The 16,250-nt window shown below is 46.9% G+C and overlaps 2 protein-coding genes across 3 annotated transcripts in view; one reads left to right on the forward strand and one right to left on the reverse strand.

The window, feature by feature from the left end:
• APCDD1L (APC down-regulated 1 like) overlaps positions 1-6,187 on the forward strand; it is a 58,532-nt gene extending 52,345 nt beyond the window's left edge. The window contains exon 8 of one of the 2 annotated variants that reach the window (XR_009497523.1): positions 6,137-6,187. The gene's annotated coding sequence lies outside the window, so the exon portion shown is untranslated. Of the gene's footprint in view, positions 1-1,968; positions 2,653-6,136 lie in introns of those variants that run through there. The other variant, XR_009497522.1, reaches the window with a different exon arrangement.
• Positions 6,188-7,207: 1,020 nt separating this feature from the next.
• VAPB (VAMP associated protein B and C) overlaps positions 7,208-16,250 on the reverse strand; it is a 54,824-nt gene continuing 45,781 nt past the window's right edge. The window contains exon 6 of the mRNA XM_059896490.1: positions 7,208-14,372. Within this exon, the coding sequence (XP_059752473.1) occupies positions 14,214-14,372 (159 nt within the window). The 3' untranslated portion in view covers positions 7,208-14,213. The remainder of the gene's footprint in view (positions 14,373-16,250) is intronic.

The raw sequence follows: 16,250 nt of genomic DNA on the forward strand, positions 1-16,250 counted from the left end.
GTGAAAGAGAATAAAACAAGTGGAGGTAAACCCCAACTCTCTCTGTTATGCACCTTCACTTCACGCCACTGCCCTGTCCTAATTAAAGCTCTCTGGGGGCTTCCAGTGCACACAGAATAAAATCCCAGGTCTAGCGATAACCTCCCCTTGCCCTGGCTGCACTGGGGTTCCTTCTGTTTCTTGATCACACCAAGCTGTTTCCTGCCTCAGGACCTTTGCATGTGCCACGGCCGCTGCCCAGCACCTCTCCCCCCAGATCTGCAGAGGCTCAGCTCCTCTCATTCAAGTCTCAGACCACATGTCACCTCCTCAGGGAAGCCACCATGAGCATCCCCGCAGCCCCACCCCGAAAAGCAGCCTCCTTTTGCCAGCTGTCCTATCTATCCATCCCATCACTCTGCTTTATGTTCTTTATAATGCTTACTGATCAGTGTCTGATTTATTCATGCTTATTCTCTGCCTCAAGGGAAGGACTGAGTCAGTCACTGGGATCTTTTCCAGCAGCTTCAGCTGTACCTGGCCCACGGCAAAACTTCAGTGAATACAGTTGGCTAAACCAGGTCGTTGGTGATCCTGGTTAACCCTTGCCGGCGAAGAAGTCACTGCCACATGCCCGGCATACCTCCCTCACAGGATGCCCCCCCAGTGCAGGGTGTGACTCTGCAACTTGCAGAGAGAATGCAGGCTCGGAGCGGACAGGGACCAGCCCGAGGCCTCCGAAGCCAGGCCCCAGAGCCTGAGAGCTGAGCCTCCATCTCGGGGCGTCCCTCTGGGGCTCTGGTCCCTGGCAGGGGTGGGATTCGTGACTGTATTTGGGGAAAGCAGTCCAGAGCTGCTTTGTGGGACTGGCTGAGCCTCCCCTAATTAGGAGGCCCGCCTGTGCTCAGGAAGAGAGAATGTTCCTGGCCCCACTGACTGGACTGAGGCACCCTCCCATCCCCGGCTTCTCGGTTCTGGAGCATTTGGTGCTGACAGAAAATCCCAGGCTCTTTTCTCCCGGGCAAGAAGCCACGCTTCCCAGACTCTAGGCTCCAGGGAGGGGTGGGTTTGGGGTCCGAGGGCTGAGGGGACTCTCCCAGGGATGGGGACCCACCTTATTGTTAAGTCTGGACCCTCCACATAGAACCCAAGATAGCTTTAAGCAGAAGAGGGGAAAGTAAAACCCACAGTTCTAGTTCAAAACAAAACAAATGTTCTCCATTGTATGTTCAGTCACGTTTAAAAGGAAAACAAAAACAAAAACAAAGCCATGCAGTTTGTAATTTCATAGCACAGGCTCCCAGGAGGGTAAATGAGTATTTTTTTTTGTTTTTGTTTTTTTTAATAAAAAGTTTAAATTGTGTACAGCTCTCAGAGGCCCATTAACAGATGCTGGTTATCAAAAGAAGTTATTTCTTTGCTTTCTGTAAGCGAATGTGTTTCATCTCCCCGTGGTGCTGCTGGCCTGATCGACGGCTCACGGTGACGCGGGCTATGCGGCACTGCCCTGGTCCCTGGGGCCGGTGACTCAGGCGGGAGCCGGGAGGGGCGGCGCTTCCTGCTGCAGGAGGGGCCGTGGCCCAGGGGGGGAGGGGGTGGACCTGGGCAGCAGCATGTGACCCCCAGTCTGCCCCTGATGGCCTTAAGTGACAGCCAGCCAGTTCCTTGTCACCCATAACCCCCATCAGACGGATGTGAGCATGGAGTCAATTACCTGCCAATACTCCTGAGGACTCACCTTCTCAGCTTCCAGGCCAACCCTCCTGCGACCCCCGGATTCCCCGGATCCCCCTTTTGCCACCTCCATCCTCCCTCAGCCCCAGCCAGCTGGCCTCCCTGCTCTCTGGAACTCGGTCCCCTTCAGGCTCGTTGCCTCGGCTCCCCCCTCTCCCTGGAGTGCTCTGCCCACCAGGACACCCTTTTAATTCCACCACAGCAATTTTCAGGGTCTCTAATACCCTATTTGTTGGTTTCCTTCTTTCCGGTCAGCCTCCCTCATCTACAGCACGAGTTCCTCGACAGCCAGCCCTTGTCTGCCTGGATCCCCGCTGTGCCCCCGTGTGTGGAACGGAGCCTGGCACAGAGTAGGGGCTCAATAAACACCGATTACTTGAAGAAATGCTCTGAGACCTGGCTGGAAGTACTCTGAATTCAAGCATCAAGATGATAGCCACATACTTTAAATAGCAGCTTGGAATTTTGATTTTTTTTTTTTTTTTTAATAAGATGGGCAGAGCACACCTCTGTGATCTTGAGGATACCTGTTTTCTGCTAGCCAGGCTCTCTCTAGGAAGGACATTAGGGACTGCTGTCCCAGCATAGGGGGAAACACGGCCTGACACGGGGTCCCCCGAGAGTCCACCTCAGGTTTCTCACACTTAACAGAGGTCAGGGAGACTGGGGCCCCTCAGCCTCACAGACACACCTAAGACTCTCCTTCTCGCTGCTTCAGTTTCCCCACCAGCAAAATGAGTTGAAACCTGGTAATTCCTGGAGCCACCCAGCCTCAACACCCAGAAAGCCCATAGCTGGCAAGTGAATCCAGAGGAATCAATGATATATATTCTAGGAGAAATGGCTTTAAACCAGGAAACTCTCAGTGAGGATGGGTCTTTTCTCAGTGATGTCATATTTATTTCCTAAGGGCTATTAATTAACAACTTACTACTCTTCCGCTTACATTTGGTATTTTTTTAATCCTTCAGGAGAAAAAAAGTTAACACAAAACTTAGGTGGTTATTGCTTCTGTTAAAATCAGCCATGTCAGTTTAATAAGACCTACATATATTGACTTAGCACCTACCATGAGCCAAAGACTATACTGGGTGCCTTGGAAGGACGGTCTTCCAAACTTCTGGCTAAAGTGGTCAGGTAGAACACATGCTTTTCAAAACTCCAATTCCTTCTGAAGTCCCAATAAATTACAGGAAAAGAATTAAAAGTCACAAAATCACACAGATAAACAAAAAAAGGAAAAGACAAAACAGCCAACAAGAGATGTCAGCAAAATTCTGGCATCTGGAAAGCTGATGGGCCACTTATCATGGACAGCAGGCTACAGAAAGCAAAAGAAAAGGGCTGGCAGGTTGGTCAGAGGGGTAGAGCTCAGAAGCATGTCTACTCATGCTCTGAAGGCTTAGGAATTGGTGGCCCAAGGCACCTCAGAGGCAGGAGAGCAGTGGGGCTGAAAACAGGAGGACCACTTGCAAGTCTATAAAAGGAGTTTTGCCCCCAGATTCTCTCCCTAACCCCTCTAACAACCAGCAGTTTAATCAGGGGATCTTGGTACGTGGAGACCACCCAGGGCAAGGTCAGGTATGAAGCTGAAAATAGAGGTAGTAAAGACAACTCTACACATGAAACAGTGAGGTTGTACAGTCTCTTCCTTCTTAAGAGATGATGGCCGGACTAATGCTGCCAGGAAGGAGACTGTAAGATTCCTCTTTAGAGAAATGAGCCCAAGGTAAACCAACTACAGATACTGACAGCTAGACATTCCCCAAAAAGGTGTCTGTTAGGTCCCTACCCAGTAAGCTTTCATAGAAACCCACCATTCAACAAATCCCACCTTCCCCCATGCAGCTTCCCATCAGCTTTTTAGTGCTTCACTAATAAATACCTAAGGGTGGTCAAGGATAACCAGGCATTTGAGAAAACCTCCAAAATGACAGAGACACAAACCTAGTCCAAAGTGAGTAGTAAGTAGTAGATAATGCAGGAGATAGAACAACAAACACTATACTTTCCTCGGTGAAAAGAATGTTAACCTTTTAAAGACCACAACCATTTTTTAGTCCCTCATATAGAACATCAAAATGAAAGCTTCTAGAACAACAAAAGAATGATAATATCTGCAGTGAAAAGAAAATTATATATATATATCTAGCAAGAGCAGGGTGCTATAAACAAATAATAGTAAGTGGAAAAGAAAGAATTCTTGAAAATGATAAATACGTTAGCAGAAAAAAAAATCAAAAGAAAGTTGGAAATTAAAGTTGAAGAATTTCCCCAGAAATAGAAAAAGGATCAGGAATTAAAATGGCCTTAGACTTCTTATGGGCAACACTGGAAACTGGCAATCAGTGAACAATGCTTCAAAATCCTCTGCATGATTGCCAACCTTGATTTTTATACCCAGTACAGCTATCAACCAAGTGGGAGGGCAGAATGGAACACTTCCAGAAATGCAAAGTTCTCAGAAAAATGACCTCCCACGTACTCCTCCGTCAGAAACCTGCTAAAGGATGTGCTCCACCAAAAGGAGGTAGTAAAAGAAGAGAAAGCTAGAGATCCAGAAAACAAGAAATCCAACCCAGAAGAGAACAAAGGGAGTTCCCAAGATGAAAGAGAGGGAAGAGCCCTCCTGGGATGACAGCTGTGCAGCAAGCCTAGGAAGCCGTCAGCCCAGAGAGTAGCAAGAGAATGCAGAGCTCCAAGGAGGGACCTTTCTAAGAAAAACATCACGGACTACCCGATGTGCAAATGTACCAAAGAGAGTTATACTTCTGCCAGAGTCTGGGGCTGAATTTATCATAGAAACTAAGCAAACAAAGCACTGAGATTTAGTTACTCCAGGGGGAAAAGGACTGTGGCTAAAAGGGAAATATAATCATAGAACATACAAGGCAGAGCTGTGAACAATATTTTAAGTAGTCTTAATCATGCAAAAGGATACCGACACAGCCAGAAATGATGACATAACACTCTGAGAGGGACAGGGAAGGAGGCTCTGCTTCAGACAGGGATGGAGAGAAAGGTTAATGGAGCTAAATCCTTATCTTCCTGAGAAGGAAATCAATAGATAGTATCTAGACATGAAAAATCAAGAAAAAGTAATACAGGCACATTATTCAGAAATATAGAGGTTGATACCCAGAAGAAATTAGTGCTAAAACGGCTGCCTCTAGGCGATGGAAGCTGGGAGTGATGGGGGTGTGCTGGTATTCATTATGAGCCTATTACAACTATTTGGCTTTTTACACCATGTACACAAAATGCTTCGGTTAAAAAACAAAATTAAAAATACCACACGCCCAAATCCAATGACAAAACCTAGAACATCCCTTCAAATTGCTCTTAATCCAGTAAAGGGACAGAGAGTTGGGGGGGCAGGGGTGGTGGGGTAGGGAGGGTGCCGTAGAGCAGGCAGTGCCAGATGATGAGAGAAGATAACATCTTCAGTCTGCAAAGTGGGCTTATCCTCAATGTCTGATACTGAAGGGAAATACCCAAAGTATGACAGGGCCACAGGGACTGGATAGCTATTCTTTGATGGTTTTATCTTTACTAATGGACGATACTCCTATGTTTTGGAATCACGTTTAGGACTGGCAACGTGACAGCAAGGAGGGGCTTAAAATATAACAGTAGGTCTTGGTTTGACTTTAAAGAGTCCTGCCTTGCATACACATTTTCCTAACATTTTCTTAAATAGCATAAAAGTACATTTTTCCAAAAGTCCATAACACTAATTTTGTATTTCTCCAAAGTTTTGCTATTTCTCTGCTTCTTTGACGTGACCTTAGCAGTTAAACGTTGCTAAGAAACAGAAGTTCTACTTGAAAAAAAAAGGAAGTCTAGACTCCGAGTACAATTTCCGAGGGTATTCTCAGTTTCTGACGGGGCATGCCACTCCCGTTACAGGACCCTGGCAGATTCTCAGGGAGATTTGTCTTCTAATGCACTGACGAAAGCTCATGGCAAACTGGTGTGGTTATTTCCTCAGAATGGCACCTTTTGTGGTTAAAAAGGCCTCTATTTCACAGCTTGGATTTTAACCCTTTAAGGATTACCACCATTTTCAGTCCCTCTTACAGAAGCTCCCTAGGGACTGGGAGGCTGAAACATCCCACCTCATTCGCATCCTCTGTGGACTCCATAGTCAAAGGACCCCAGGAATGTGACATGAGATGTTTGGACTGGTGCCGTAGTGAGGCTGCTAATGCAGGTCAACAGTGCAAGCTCAATTTGTTGGCCACAAAGGGTGATTTCCTCCCCCCGCCCAATCCACTTCTATACCCTTTGCTGCATGTGATTTTCCTATTAGTAAAATCATGTATAGATTCCTATTTGCACATTCATAAATGTGTGTCCTCAGAATCTTCATTTCTGCTGTTCTGTCATCAGCCCTTTGTGTGGCCTTTTAATGTCCCTGCAGATCCTTTACCGTATGAGAAGCTGCTCAGCCTCACGTAAAGAAACCACAAATTAAAGCTGGGAAACCAAGTGCGCTTTTCAGATGAGCAAAGATCAAAAAGGTGGACGATGCAACATGCTGGTGAAGGAACAGGGAAGGAGGCGGTGCTGGGACCACGTGCTGCCACGTCCTCTGGAAGACGAGGTGGAGTCACATGACCAATTTTACGTGCAGGCGCCCTTTCCTGTTTCTCTTCCAGGAACTGTCTCATTTACAGGGGAGTCTGCTGTAGCTGTGTTTGCAGCAGCGAGACTAGAAATGACTTAAGTGCACCTCATAGAGGGCTGGTTAAGGAAATGATGGGCACATCACCCAGAGAACTACAGAACCATTCAGATGTGTTGTGGCCATGAAATGATCTCCAAGATGCATCACAAAGTCCACAAGCAGCACTCAGGATGGGGCAGGGCGTGTGTGCTGCCGCTTGTGTGCAAGAAAACACGCGGGCTCTGTGTACACAGGCACACAGGGAGAGGCTCTCTGGAGAAAGTCTAACAAGAATGGGGCACAGGAGCCCCTGGAGAGGGGAGCGGGCTTGGGCCTGGGGGGCACTGACTTGGAGCTGTCTATCCTTTGGTCTTGTATGAAGTCTTACTGTTTACATGTGTAACTTTCCCCAAAGAGGTTAAAATGTTTTCAGTAATGTTTTAACAAGATAACATCAGAAGATGGAGCCTATCAGCCACGGCTTAAAGACCAGCACCACCCCACCTTGCAGGCTTGGAGGCAACTTAACACCAGTGAGCAATCAGTAAATCCATGACAAACGCCTCCCTCAACAGGAAAACACGGGGATGCAGGCGTGGCCCCCATGCTGAAGCTCTCTGGGCAAAAGTTTCCTCATCAGTAAAATGAGAAGCTTGACCTAAGTCATCCCATAAGTCTGTTTTTGGGCACAAAATATCTGATTGTTCACTTAAACCAATTTCATGTTCCTAAGAAGTGGTGAGAGAGGGCTGTACTGTCTTCTCTAAAGCACAGCTAAATTGCTCATAGGCCATCCATTCAAAATAATTGTACACTGAAGCATCCTTTAAACATATTCAGAGCACAGAATTTATTGAACATAATATGGAGATGGCTAGTACAAAAGTTCATGCCTCAGCAGGGCAGGTTTCGTCAGGCTGACACGGAACATGTGAGAACATGCTGTGAACGGCTCCTTCGAGCTGGACACTGCAGAAATACACCTCCTTCCCTCCGGGAAACAGAAAATTAGCCATAAAACCGTGAATTTATTACATATCAGATAACCAACACGTACGATGGTAAAGAGTCCTTTCCTACACCAACTTTTTAAATGAATTCCATGTCAAAACAGGGCATACAACTTAAAATATATAAAAGAAAAATTATGAAAACGAAAGCATTCTAAGACATCTCTTAAAATACTCAATTCCCAACATGTTAACATATACTGAAGTCAGAACAAAATCCCCGATCACAAGCCACAGAGATCTTTTTTCAGGACAGGGAGTGAGATACAAAGCATGGAAAGAAGAGCACGTGTGACTGAAACTACTTCTTTACTCAAAAAAGTTGAGAGGAGGTGAAGGGAACATTTAAATAAAAATAGATCATTTTGAGTCTCTATAAGAAGTTCCAAATGGCAGCAGTTTATAAATTGTCTTTAAAAAAAACGAAACACTAGCAAAAGAAAGAACCAAGTGTATTTTGCGTTTTTCTATGTAGCAGCGTTGAGTCACCTTACTGAGGCTGCTTACGAATGAAAAACACAAAAACACAATCTTTCCCACTGAGTAATTTCTCAGCATCTCATTCAGGATCAGACACAGAGAAGGTAAATCGATCAACGTTTGCTGAATGAGGGAGTGGTGAAAAGCAAGAAGCAGTTCTTGTACACATGGTCTCAGTAGGACAGACAGTAAACTCTGACCTTTGAATCCAAAGAAAATTGTCAAGGGGAAAAAAGTATTTTTAAATGAATGCTGCACTAGAGGTTAACAGCTGAATTTAAGTTACTTCTAAAATACAAAAGACAGATGGGAATGCAGGCAGCCAGTTCATAAAAAGAACCAGACCTCTTCGTATTCCATGGAAAACCGTCGAGTCGATGTGGGAAACACGCACGCTAATTTATCATCCTAAATCACAAAAAGCTATGCATTCTTGTTAGCACTAAGCCTTCATGAAATCGGGTTAAGATATCTGATTTGTCTCCCCTAGTTGGCAGTTGCTGAAGGAAACAAACAAACAAAAAGTAACCTGTTCTGTTTCGGCCAGACTGGGCGCTGGGTACCAGCGAAAGGAAACCTTCCGGGACGGCAGCTGCACCTCCCGGAGGGAGCCGGGCGGATCTCCTGCCGCTCAGGACGCAGAAGTGAGCAGGACAGGGAGCGAGCATCAGTCCTGCACCCACCCTCCCTGAGCCAGATGGTTAAATACACATCGACCCTGCGGTGTAAGACAGTAACTCTAATAGGGTATTGTCGCAGGATCAACGTTTCCTGGTTTAAAAACAAACATGAGCACTTACTTAGCAGCAGAAAACTATAATCCCACGGTACTGTTTTATTCAACTGACATCTTTTAATCACAGCGATCCGTATTGTGGCAACATTCCAAGGTATCATAATTGCAAATGTATATGGCATGTTAGATAACAGCTATGTTTTTGTTGCTAGTTCTTTCTTCCTTTCCTACTGATCGGATGCAGACATTTTCTAATGAATTATTTCCACTAAGAAGAAAACCTGAAGTAATTATATTGAGACAACCTCTCATCCACCTCTACTGGTTTCACTTTTAACTCTTACACACAACTGTTTGTGTGTGCTCATGCCTTCTAAATTTTTCAGAATACCTCTGTAATGACAATAAAAAGGACACCTCGCTTTTCAGTGGCGGGGCCGTAGCTAACAGAGTGGGGTCCGTGTCCGTCAGCACGGGGGTGTAGGGCCTTGTGCACCCCAACTCCTGTTCCTGAAGGCCAAGCCTCGTGTGCTAGGTACGCGGCTGGTGAGATTCGGGCGCGGGAGGAAAAGGGTCCGTGAACCTCGCTGGAGATCCATTTTCACAGCATGCCCAGCCTGCCTGTCCGCTGATGGCTCCTCACCGGGGTCCGCTATTACTGGCTCCCTCCGGCGATTTCCCGGAGAAGCACAGCGCTAACTCGGGGAGAGGTCTGAGACCAGCGGCTCAGCTGCTGTAAACCTCAGCAGGCCACTTCTGTGATACCAATTTTAATGAACTGCCTTCGCTTCCCATTTAATATACAAGTTTTGTAAAGCCTCCCTAGAAAGCCTTCTCATCATCACCTCGCTGAGACAAGCTAGTAATTTGCTTTCTCAAGCTCCCAAATTCATTGCCCAGGAGCATCATGCAGAGATCTTCAGGCAGTGAGAAAATGGAAAACACACATTGCTTCACTGTCTGAAGTGTGTTCAGTTTCAAAATGCAAAATAAAAAGCATCCGAAGGAGAGTCCTGATTCTGTCTACGTTATCTTTAAAATAACCGCAGAAGGGATGAAGGCAAACACCTGAAAGGTGTACGAAGGTCAGCGCTGCTGAGATCAGCCCCCGTTAATTCACCGAGGCCTTTCTCGCTGCTCCTCTGAGTGGTTTTTGCGGTTGAAACAGCGTCTTGGCGATTTAGGCCCTCGCAGCAGGCTTCCCAGAGACTGACTTCATTCCAAATGAGAGGTTCTAAAAAGCTGCCCAGTTTAACCTCCTGGAGGCTTCATTTCCTCATGTGCAAAACCAGAGCCCTCATGCCCCCACCCCCATCACAGTCGTCGTGAGCATTAAGTCAGTGAGTGAACCTATCGGACGCTCTGCACGGGGTGGGAGGGCGTCCTAACAACAGCGACTTTCTCTGAGAGGTTACTGTCAAAGCAGCTCTGGCTGAGGAAGGCTTTTAAAAAGACTAGTAAGTTTTCTCCGAACCCAATCGGGCCAGGAACCCTGAGGGACCCCGCTTCTCGTGGGGCACACGTGGTCCCTGGCTGCCCTTTCGGGTCTCATCGGATCCACGTGTCCTGAGCTGGAGTCCTCCGTCTACCGCGCAGGGGACCTTCTAAATACAACCCCATTCCCGCTCATCTGTCGGCAGCAGCAGCCTCGGCCCAAGGTTCACGGAGCCAGGCCTCCTCAGAGTGGGAACTCTGATAATCCCATGTATTATTTAAAGCTCCTCCTCCTCTAGCCCGCCGTCTCAACAGGAAGAGGCCACTCCCGCCCCAGGGCCCCAGCGAGACGCGAGTCAGTGAACTGCCATCGCCAGCAGGGGAGCAGCGGCCTCTCCACCCGCCAAGGTCTCGGAGGTTAAATGTCACTCAAGTGTTCAAGGTGGCTTCCGAGCCCAAGTCCCACCTCTATCTTTTTTTTTTTTTTTTTCTTTTAATCAAGAATTTCACAAACAACCCACAACTAGAAACTTGTAATTGGGCCAAGTTCTTTGGAGAAGGAACTGAAAATGACAAAAGGCATTCTATTTTGGCATGGATTCTGAGTTTGCAAATATAAAGATTTTTGTGTGCAAAAAATATAGGCACCATTTGAAAAATGTTAAGCTACTTACATATGGTACATATGCTATATATACACACACACACACAGCTTGTTCTCAAATTAATTTGAACGGCTATTTAGCTCAGAGCTATCACCTCATTCAGTTATATCTGACTCAACACAGCCTGCAAGTCCAGTGCTGATATCTTCCGATAGCAATTCTGTTCCTGGGATTTGTTTGAAAGCTTTTAGGTTTTCACGGATCACTGGAGGTTCTTCATTTCTCCCCCTTCTGTGTTATGTAGGTATAAGCCGTCTCTCTAGGCATAAACTGTCCACTGGTAAAAATCAATTTTGATTTTATCAGTATTTATTAGCCCTGGTGCCAGCCAGCAGTTTAGAAGACTAGAGAAGGAAAACATGCAAACTAGGAGGAGAAAAAAAATTAAAGCCGGGTCCTCATACCTACAAATAACATAGTCTGCTGGTCTTTCAGGTATTTTTGTAAGCTGCCGAGGGAGCTTAAATTATCAATTTTTAAATTCAATCAATAAAAATTTACAGGACTCTGTTACTGCTTGCATCTCTCCCGTATCTGCGAGCCCGGTGGCGGGTATTTCTAAAACAAGGGCACCATTCTCCGAGGTGCCGTGAGCCAGTCACCAGGGCAGCAGGCACCGGGGCAGCCTGACTGTGCCCGCCCAGGCCCCCTTCCCGGCCAGCACCCTAACCAGCTTCAGCCTGGCTCGCTCTAAGCCAGTTTATTCCAGTGACTTGACTCTCACCCTCTCAGGACAGAACAGACCACGGGGCAGGACCGCACATCCATCTACCTGCCTTACTCTCATTTTCCAGAAAAGACACCCAAAATGTGCATGCTTGGGACTTCCCTGGTGGCGCAGTGGTTAAGAATCTGCCTGCCAATGCAGGGGACACGGGTTCGAGCCCTGGTCCAGGAAGATCCCACATGCCGCGGAGCAACTAAACCCCTGCGCCACAACTACTGAGCCCACGAGCCATTAACTATTGAAGCCCACACGCCTAGAGCCCGTGCTCTGCAACTAGAGAAGCCACCGCAATGAGAAGCAGCACACGCACCGCAACGAAGAGTAGCCCCCGCTCGCCGCAACTAAAAAAAGCCCGTGCGTAGCAACGAAGACCCAAAACATTCAAAAATAAATAAGTAAAATAAATAAAATTAAAAAAAAACAAAAAACGTGCATGCTTCTCCAGGTTCGAGATCTTGAGTGTTTATGGCTCTTAAAATGGTCCCTGAACCAGAGCGGCCCCTGCTCCACACACATTCTCCTCTCCTGGCACGCTCTTCACTGACCAGGGTCACTGGCATGGTGTCCGGTCTTCCCATCACCACCCTCCTCCTCTCCCTGGGGCAGGGGGGAGATGTTCCCTTCTTCCACTCAGTCAAAAAGTTCAACAGGTGCTCACCAAGTCCTAGCCCCTAAAACAGAAAGAGGTTTCACAGGATGATTAGTTTTAAGAGACAACTTTGGATTTTAGATTTTGATTTTTAGCTACACACAAAATGCCACCATCCTCGGAGAAGCTGAATTCCTTCTAGATGTACACGAAACACTAAGTCACTTCCAAAGACCTAAAACACAAGTGTCCCAGGTACTCTTTTTGAGAACTTAGTCACTCGACTACAGGCGCCAGCAAACTCCAGTCTCACGGGCCAAATCCCAGCAGCTGTTCTCGTGAATAAAGTTTTAATGGCACACACAGCAACATCCTTTAAGAAAACGTTTACCAACTCCTGTTCTAGAGGAATGGGACTGTACTGCACCCCCAGGCACTATTTGAGGCGCCCCCCCGCCCCAGTCACTCTCCTTTCAAGATCATGAGGTGTTAGAAGCCACATAAAGAGTAATTTGTTGCAACTCCTACACTCAGATAGATTTTACTCCACTTAGAGAAAACAGCAGAAAGCACATGCTTCCCAGCTCAGTCTTCTCAACTCCCTTTCCTAAGTACCTGGGTCCACACGGAATAGAGGCTGGAGACTAATTTACAACCGGGCAGCCGGCCTTCCACAGCTTCACGCCATGGGTGTGTGGTCGAGAACTAGGTCTGTTCAACATTCACCGTTGAGTTCTCAGGATGTACAGTAAACATGTTATTTCTCTTCGATTGGGTTCATTTTTAAATCAACCTTCCAATGACAAAATAATAATGATAAAAATAATGTCTCCCTCCCCCCGCCATTTAGCAAAAGTGACAAAATGACAAAAGAACTCTTAATTTGGGGCTTTATTTTAATTTTTTTTTCTTTTTAAGATGCTACATAGTCAAACAGAATTGGATTGGTCTTTTATGGCATAAAATTAATTCACAAACTCTCAATCACTACTTGATGGATTATCTGACGTTTCTCTCCCAGCCCCTCCCAACCCCCCCAAGCCGGTTCCCTGTCTCCTCACCCCTCCGCCGCCTGACTCACCTGCCCTGGTCCCCAGCTAAGGCCACAGGGGGAAGGTCAGGGCCACACTGGGGCACGTGTGCGGAAGCGTGAGTGGTGGCTGGGGAGCAGAGAAGGAAGAACAGCACAGAGACCGGCTACCCTTCCCCACAGAAAGCGTAACCTAGAGTTGACTGCCACTACGAAGCACGTCCCTCCCTATGAAAGCTGTTATTTATTTGCACAGAAAACCACTTCCTGGCAGCTGTTCTCCAACATTCCAATGAGCCGCACCTCCATATGTGTGTACAGCCCAGAACCTCCAGCAGCAATGCCAGCTTCACCCAGCAGTGTTAGGTAGCACAGGTGATTTTAGGCCACAGAGTTAATTATAATCTTGTGACAAGAAAACATGAGATGAAATACATTAAATAAGTTAAATATGCATTAAACATCTCTGAATAACAATTCAATCTCACGACATGAACCAATGGTTATCTAGCTTGGTCCCTTTAAGAGAACAAAGCCTTCACTGACTTTTATTTCCAGAGTATTGGGTCACTCAGGCAACATACAGCTCCCACACGTGACGAGCAAAGCCGATGCTGCCACAGCGCCGTTCTTCTCGGCCTCAGACTCTGTCCATCAGTCCCAGGGAACTGACGGCCGGGGCGGACATGGAGGAGCAGCCCGGAGGGAGTGAGCCGCGTGGGGAGGACGCCCTGGGGGGGACGCACTCCCCACCGCGCCGGGCTCCAGCTCCCCGAGGGCCAGCGCCAACAGGCAAGGAAGAGTGTCGTGTTGGAAGAGAGGTGATCGGCAACGTGGACCAAGGCTACAAGTGTTTAAAATGACATGTACAACATGCCAGTCTCGTTTAATCACGGTTTCCCTTGTCATTAATAAGGATCATTCTTTTCCCCCAATCATTTACTATACGTGTTAAACTTTCTAAAAGATTGTTATTTTATGTTCTATGTGTGTGTGTGCACGCGTGCGGCAGCACACACGCGCAGGGAGGGGTAATTTAAAGGCAAGACCTGTGAGATGTCATCATACATTGACTTCTTTTTACACACGGTTATGATACATTTAAATCCCATGATATGGCGGAGCCATCAATCCAATTTACCATCCTTTGCCTGCTGCCTCTACAAGGCAATCTTCCCTATGATTACACCAACGATAAAGAACAAAACCACCAGCGCGAGTAGCCGGGTGCTGAGGCCCTCCTCCTTCCCAGCCGTGGCTAACGCAGGAACGGGGCTGTTGCTCTGAGCTGCCTTTCTCATCCGAAGTCCATCTTCTTCCTACGGGAGCAAACACACGTTTCAAAGACAGTCCAAGGCACCAGAGCAGCAGTCAACTGTACAGCTTGGGGGATGCGGGGGGGAGGGGGGCGGTGATGCCCAGACTCGATCACGTGATAAGGTCCAACCTCCTCATTTTGCAAATGGAGAAACAAGCCTACAGAGAAGAAGAGACTGGCTTGAGGCCACCAGGAAAATACTGCCAGGAGCCCCTCTTTTCTCCCATCCATCCTACACAATGCTGCTGGGTACCATTTTATACCACACATCTAAGCAGGGGACTCCCTGGTTCCCCATGATTTACAGAAAAAAACTCTTAAGAGAAAAGAATCACAAGAAATGACGAAGTGGGGGACCTGGAAGCTTTCGAAGATAGAGCTCTGTATATAGCTGAAATCTGATGAGTTACAGGTAGACTGCTGATCAAAACTGTGATGTGTGTAATATCAAGATGTAACTGAGCTTGATACATGCATCTCAAATATTTTCTACTTAACGCATGGAATTCCCACCAAAGAAGTGACGCTCTTTCTCATACACATGAAGATAATGTGGCCATTTTCCCCCGCACACACAGACCTGTAAGAACAGAAACTTTTTCTTTCTCCACGTCCCCAAACGGGGCGCACACCAAGGCTTTCCTACTCCGGCTAGTCAACCCTCGACTCATCCCTGATGCCCACACAGCAGCTGCACTTTCTCTTCTTCTCCTTCAGTTCGTTCACATTCACCAAGTGCCTAGCAGGTCTTGAAGACAACAGGCATCCCACCCATCGAGCAGACTTTCCGTGACACTCATGGCCATCTCGGTGGCACCACTCACCACACTGGTTATCAGTACTCGTGTCGGGGCCTCCCCGGATACCCTGGTTAACAGGAAGCTTATCTTAAGGGCAGGGACTGCCTGTGTCTGTAGCCACAGAGTGGGGTACGCGGTAGGGCCTCAGGAAATGTGCTGGCCAAACGGAACGATGAAACAACACAAAACAAGAAATCAGCGTTTGGCAAGATAAAGAATCTTCTAATGTCAAGATTGGTCTGATAATATTTTAAAGACACTCTGCTCATGGGGCGTGGCCACTACGACTGCACGGTGATAAATGACTGGTGCTATTCGATTAACTTCAAAAAAAAAATGGGCACAGCAATACAGCATTTATTTTATTGGGTTTATATACAAGCTATTTCTACCTATTTATCACTTTAAATGGCACAGAAGTCTGTTTCTGAAGAGCAATACATTCAAGGAGAAGCTTTAGGCGTATCTTAGATTTTTAGCCAAAAAGTAGTGTGTCAGCTTCATAATTTACTCCTTACTAAAAGAAGTCACTGAATGAGGCAAATCAAGATTACTGCAAAGAAAGAAGATGATGCCATTTCCCAAACTCTGTCAGCCCTCCTGTATCTACTACCTTGTCAGAATTAAGAGAAGGAAAAGTCAACTGCCACGAATTTATGACGTGTACCTGGTGCTACGCAGTGAAAGAGTGAAAAAGCCTATCATGTGGTTGGGGGACATGATCACAATGAAGAGAACAGATCGGCCTCGAGATTTAAGCTGCAACAAAAGACCCTATGATCAGACGTTCAGAAATGCTCTCTTTAATACTGTGTATGAAACAGACATACTTTTAACACTGGAAGGGGCCTTAAAGTGGTTTTATGAACAGAGGCCTGGGAGCCACCGTGACTAACAAAGATTCACAGCGAGTCCAAGTTTGGCTGGTCGTTTCCACAACACCGCAGGCCTCCAAGGCCAAGAGAAGTGCACCTGCCTCCCTCCAATGCCAATGCCAACCGCCGGGTCGATGGCCACAAGCTGGAGACTCTGGTTCCCGGCAATTTCCACCCATGTACGGCGACAGCTTCCCATCTCCA

This window comes from Balaenoptera ricei, chromosome 15 (genome assembly GCF_028023285.1).
Source record: "Balaenoptera ricei isolate mBalRic1 chromosome 15, mBalRic1.hap2, whole genome shotgun sequence".
In the NCBI taxonomy this organism is placed as follows: domain Eukaryota; kingdom Metazoa; phylum Chordata; class Mammalia; order Artiodactyla; family Balaenopteridae; genus Balaenoptera; species Balaenoptera ricei.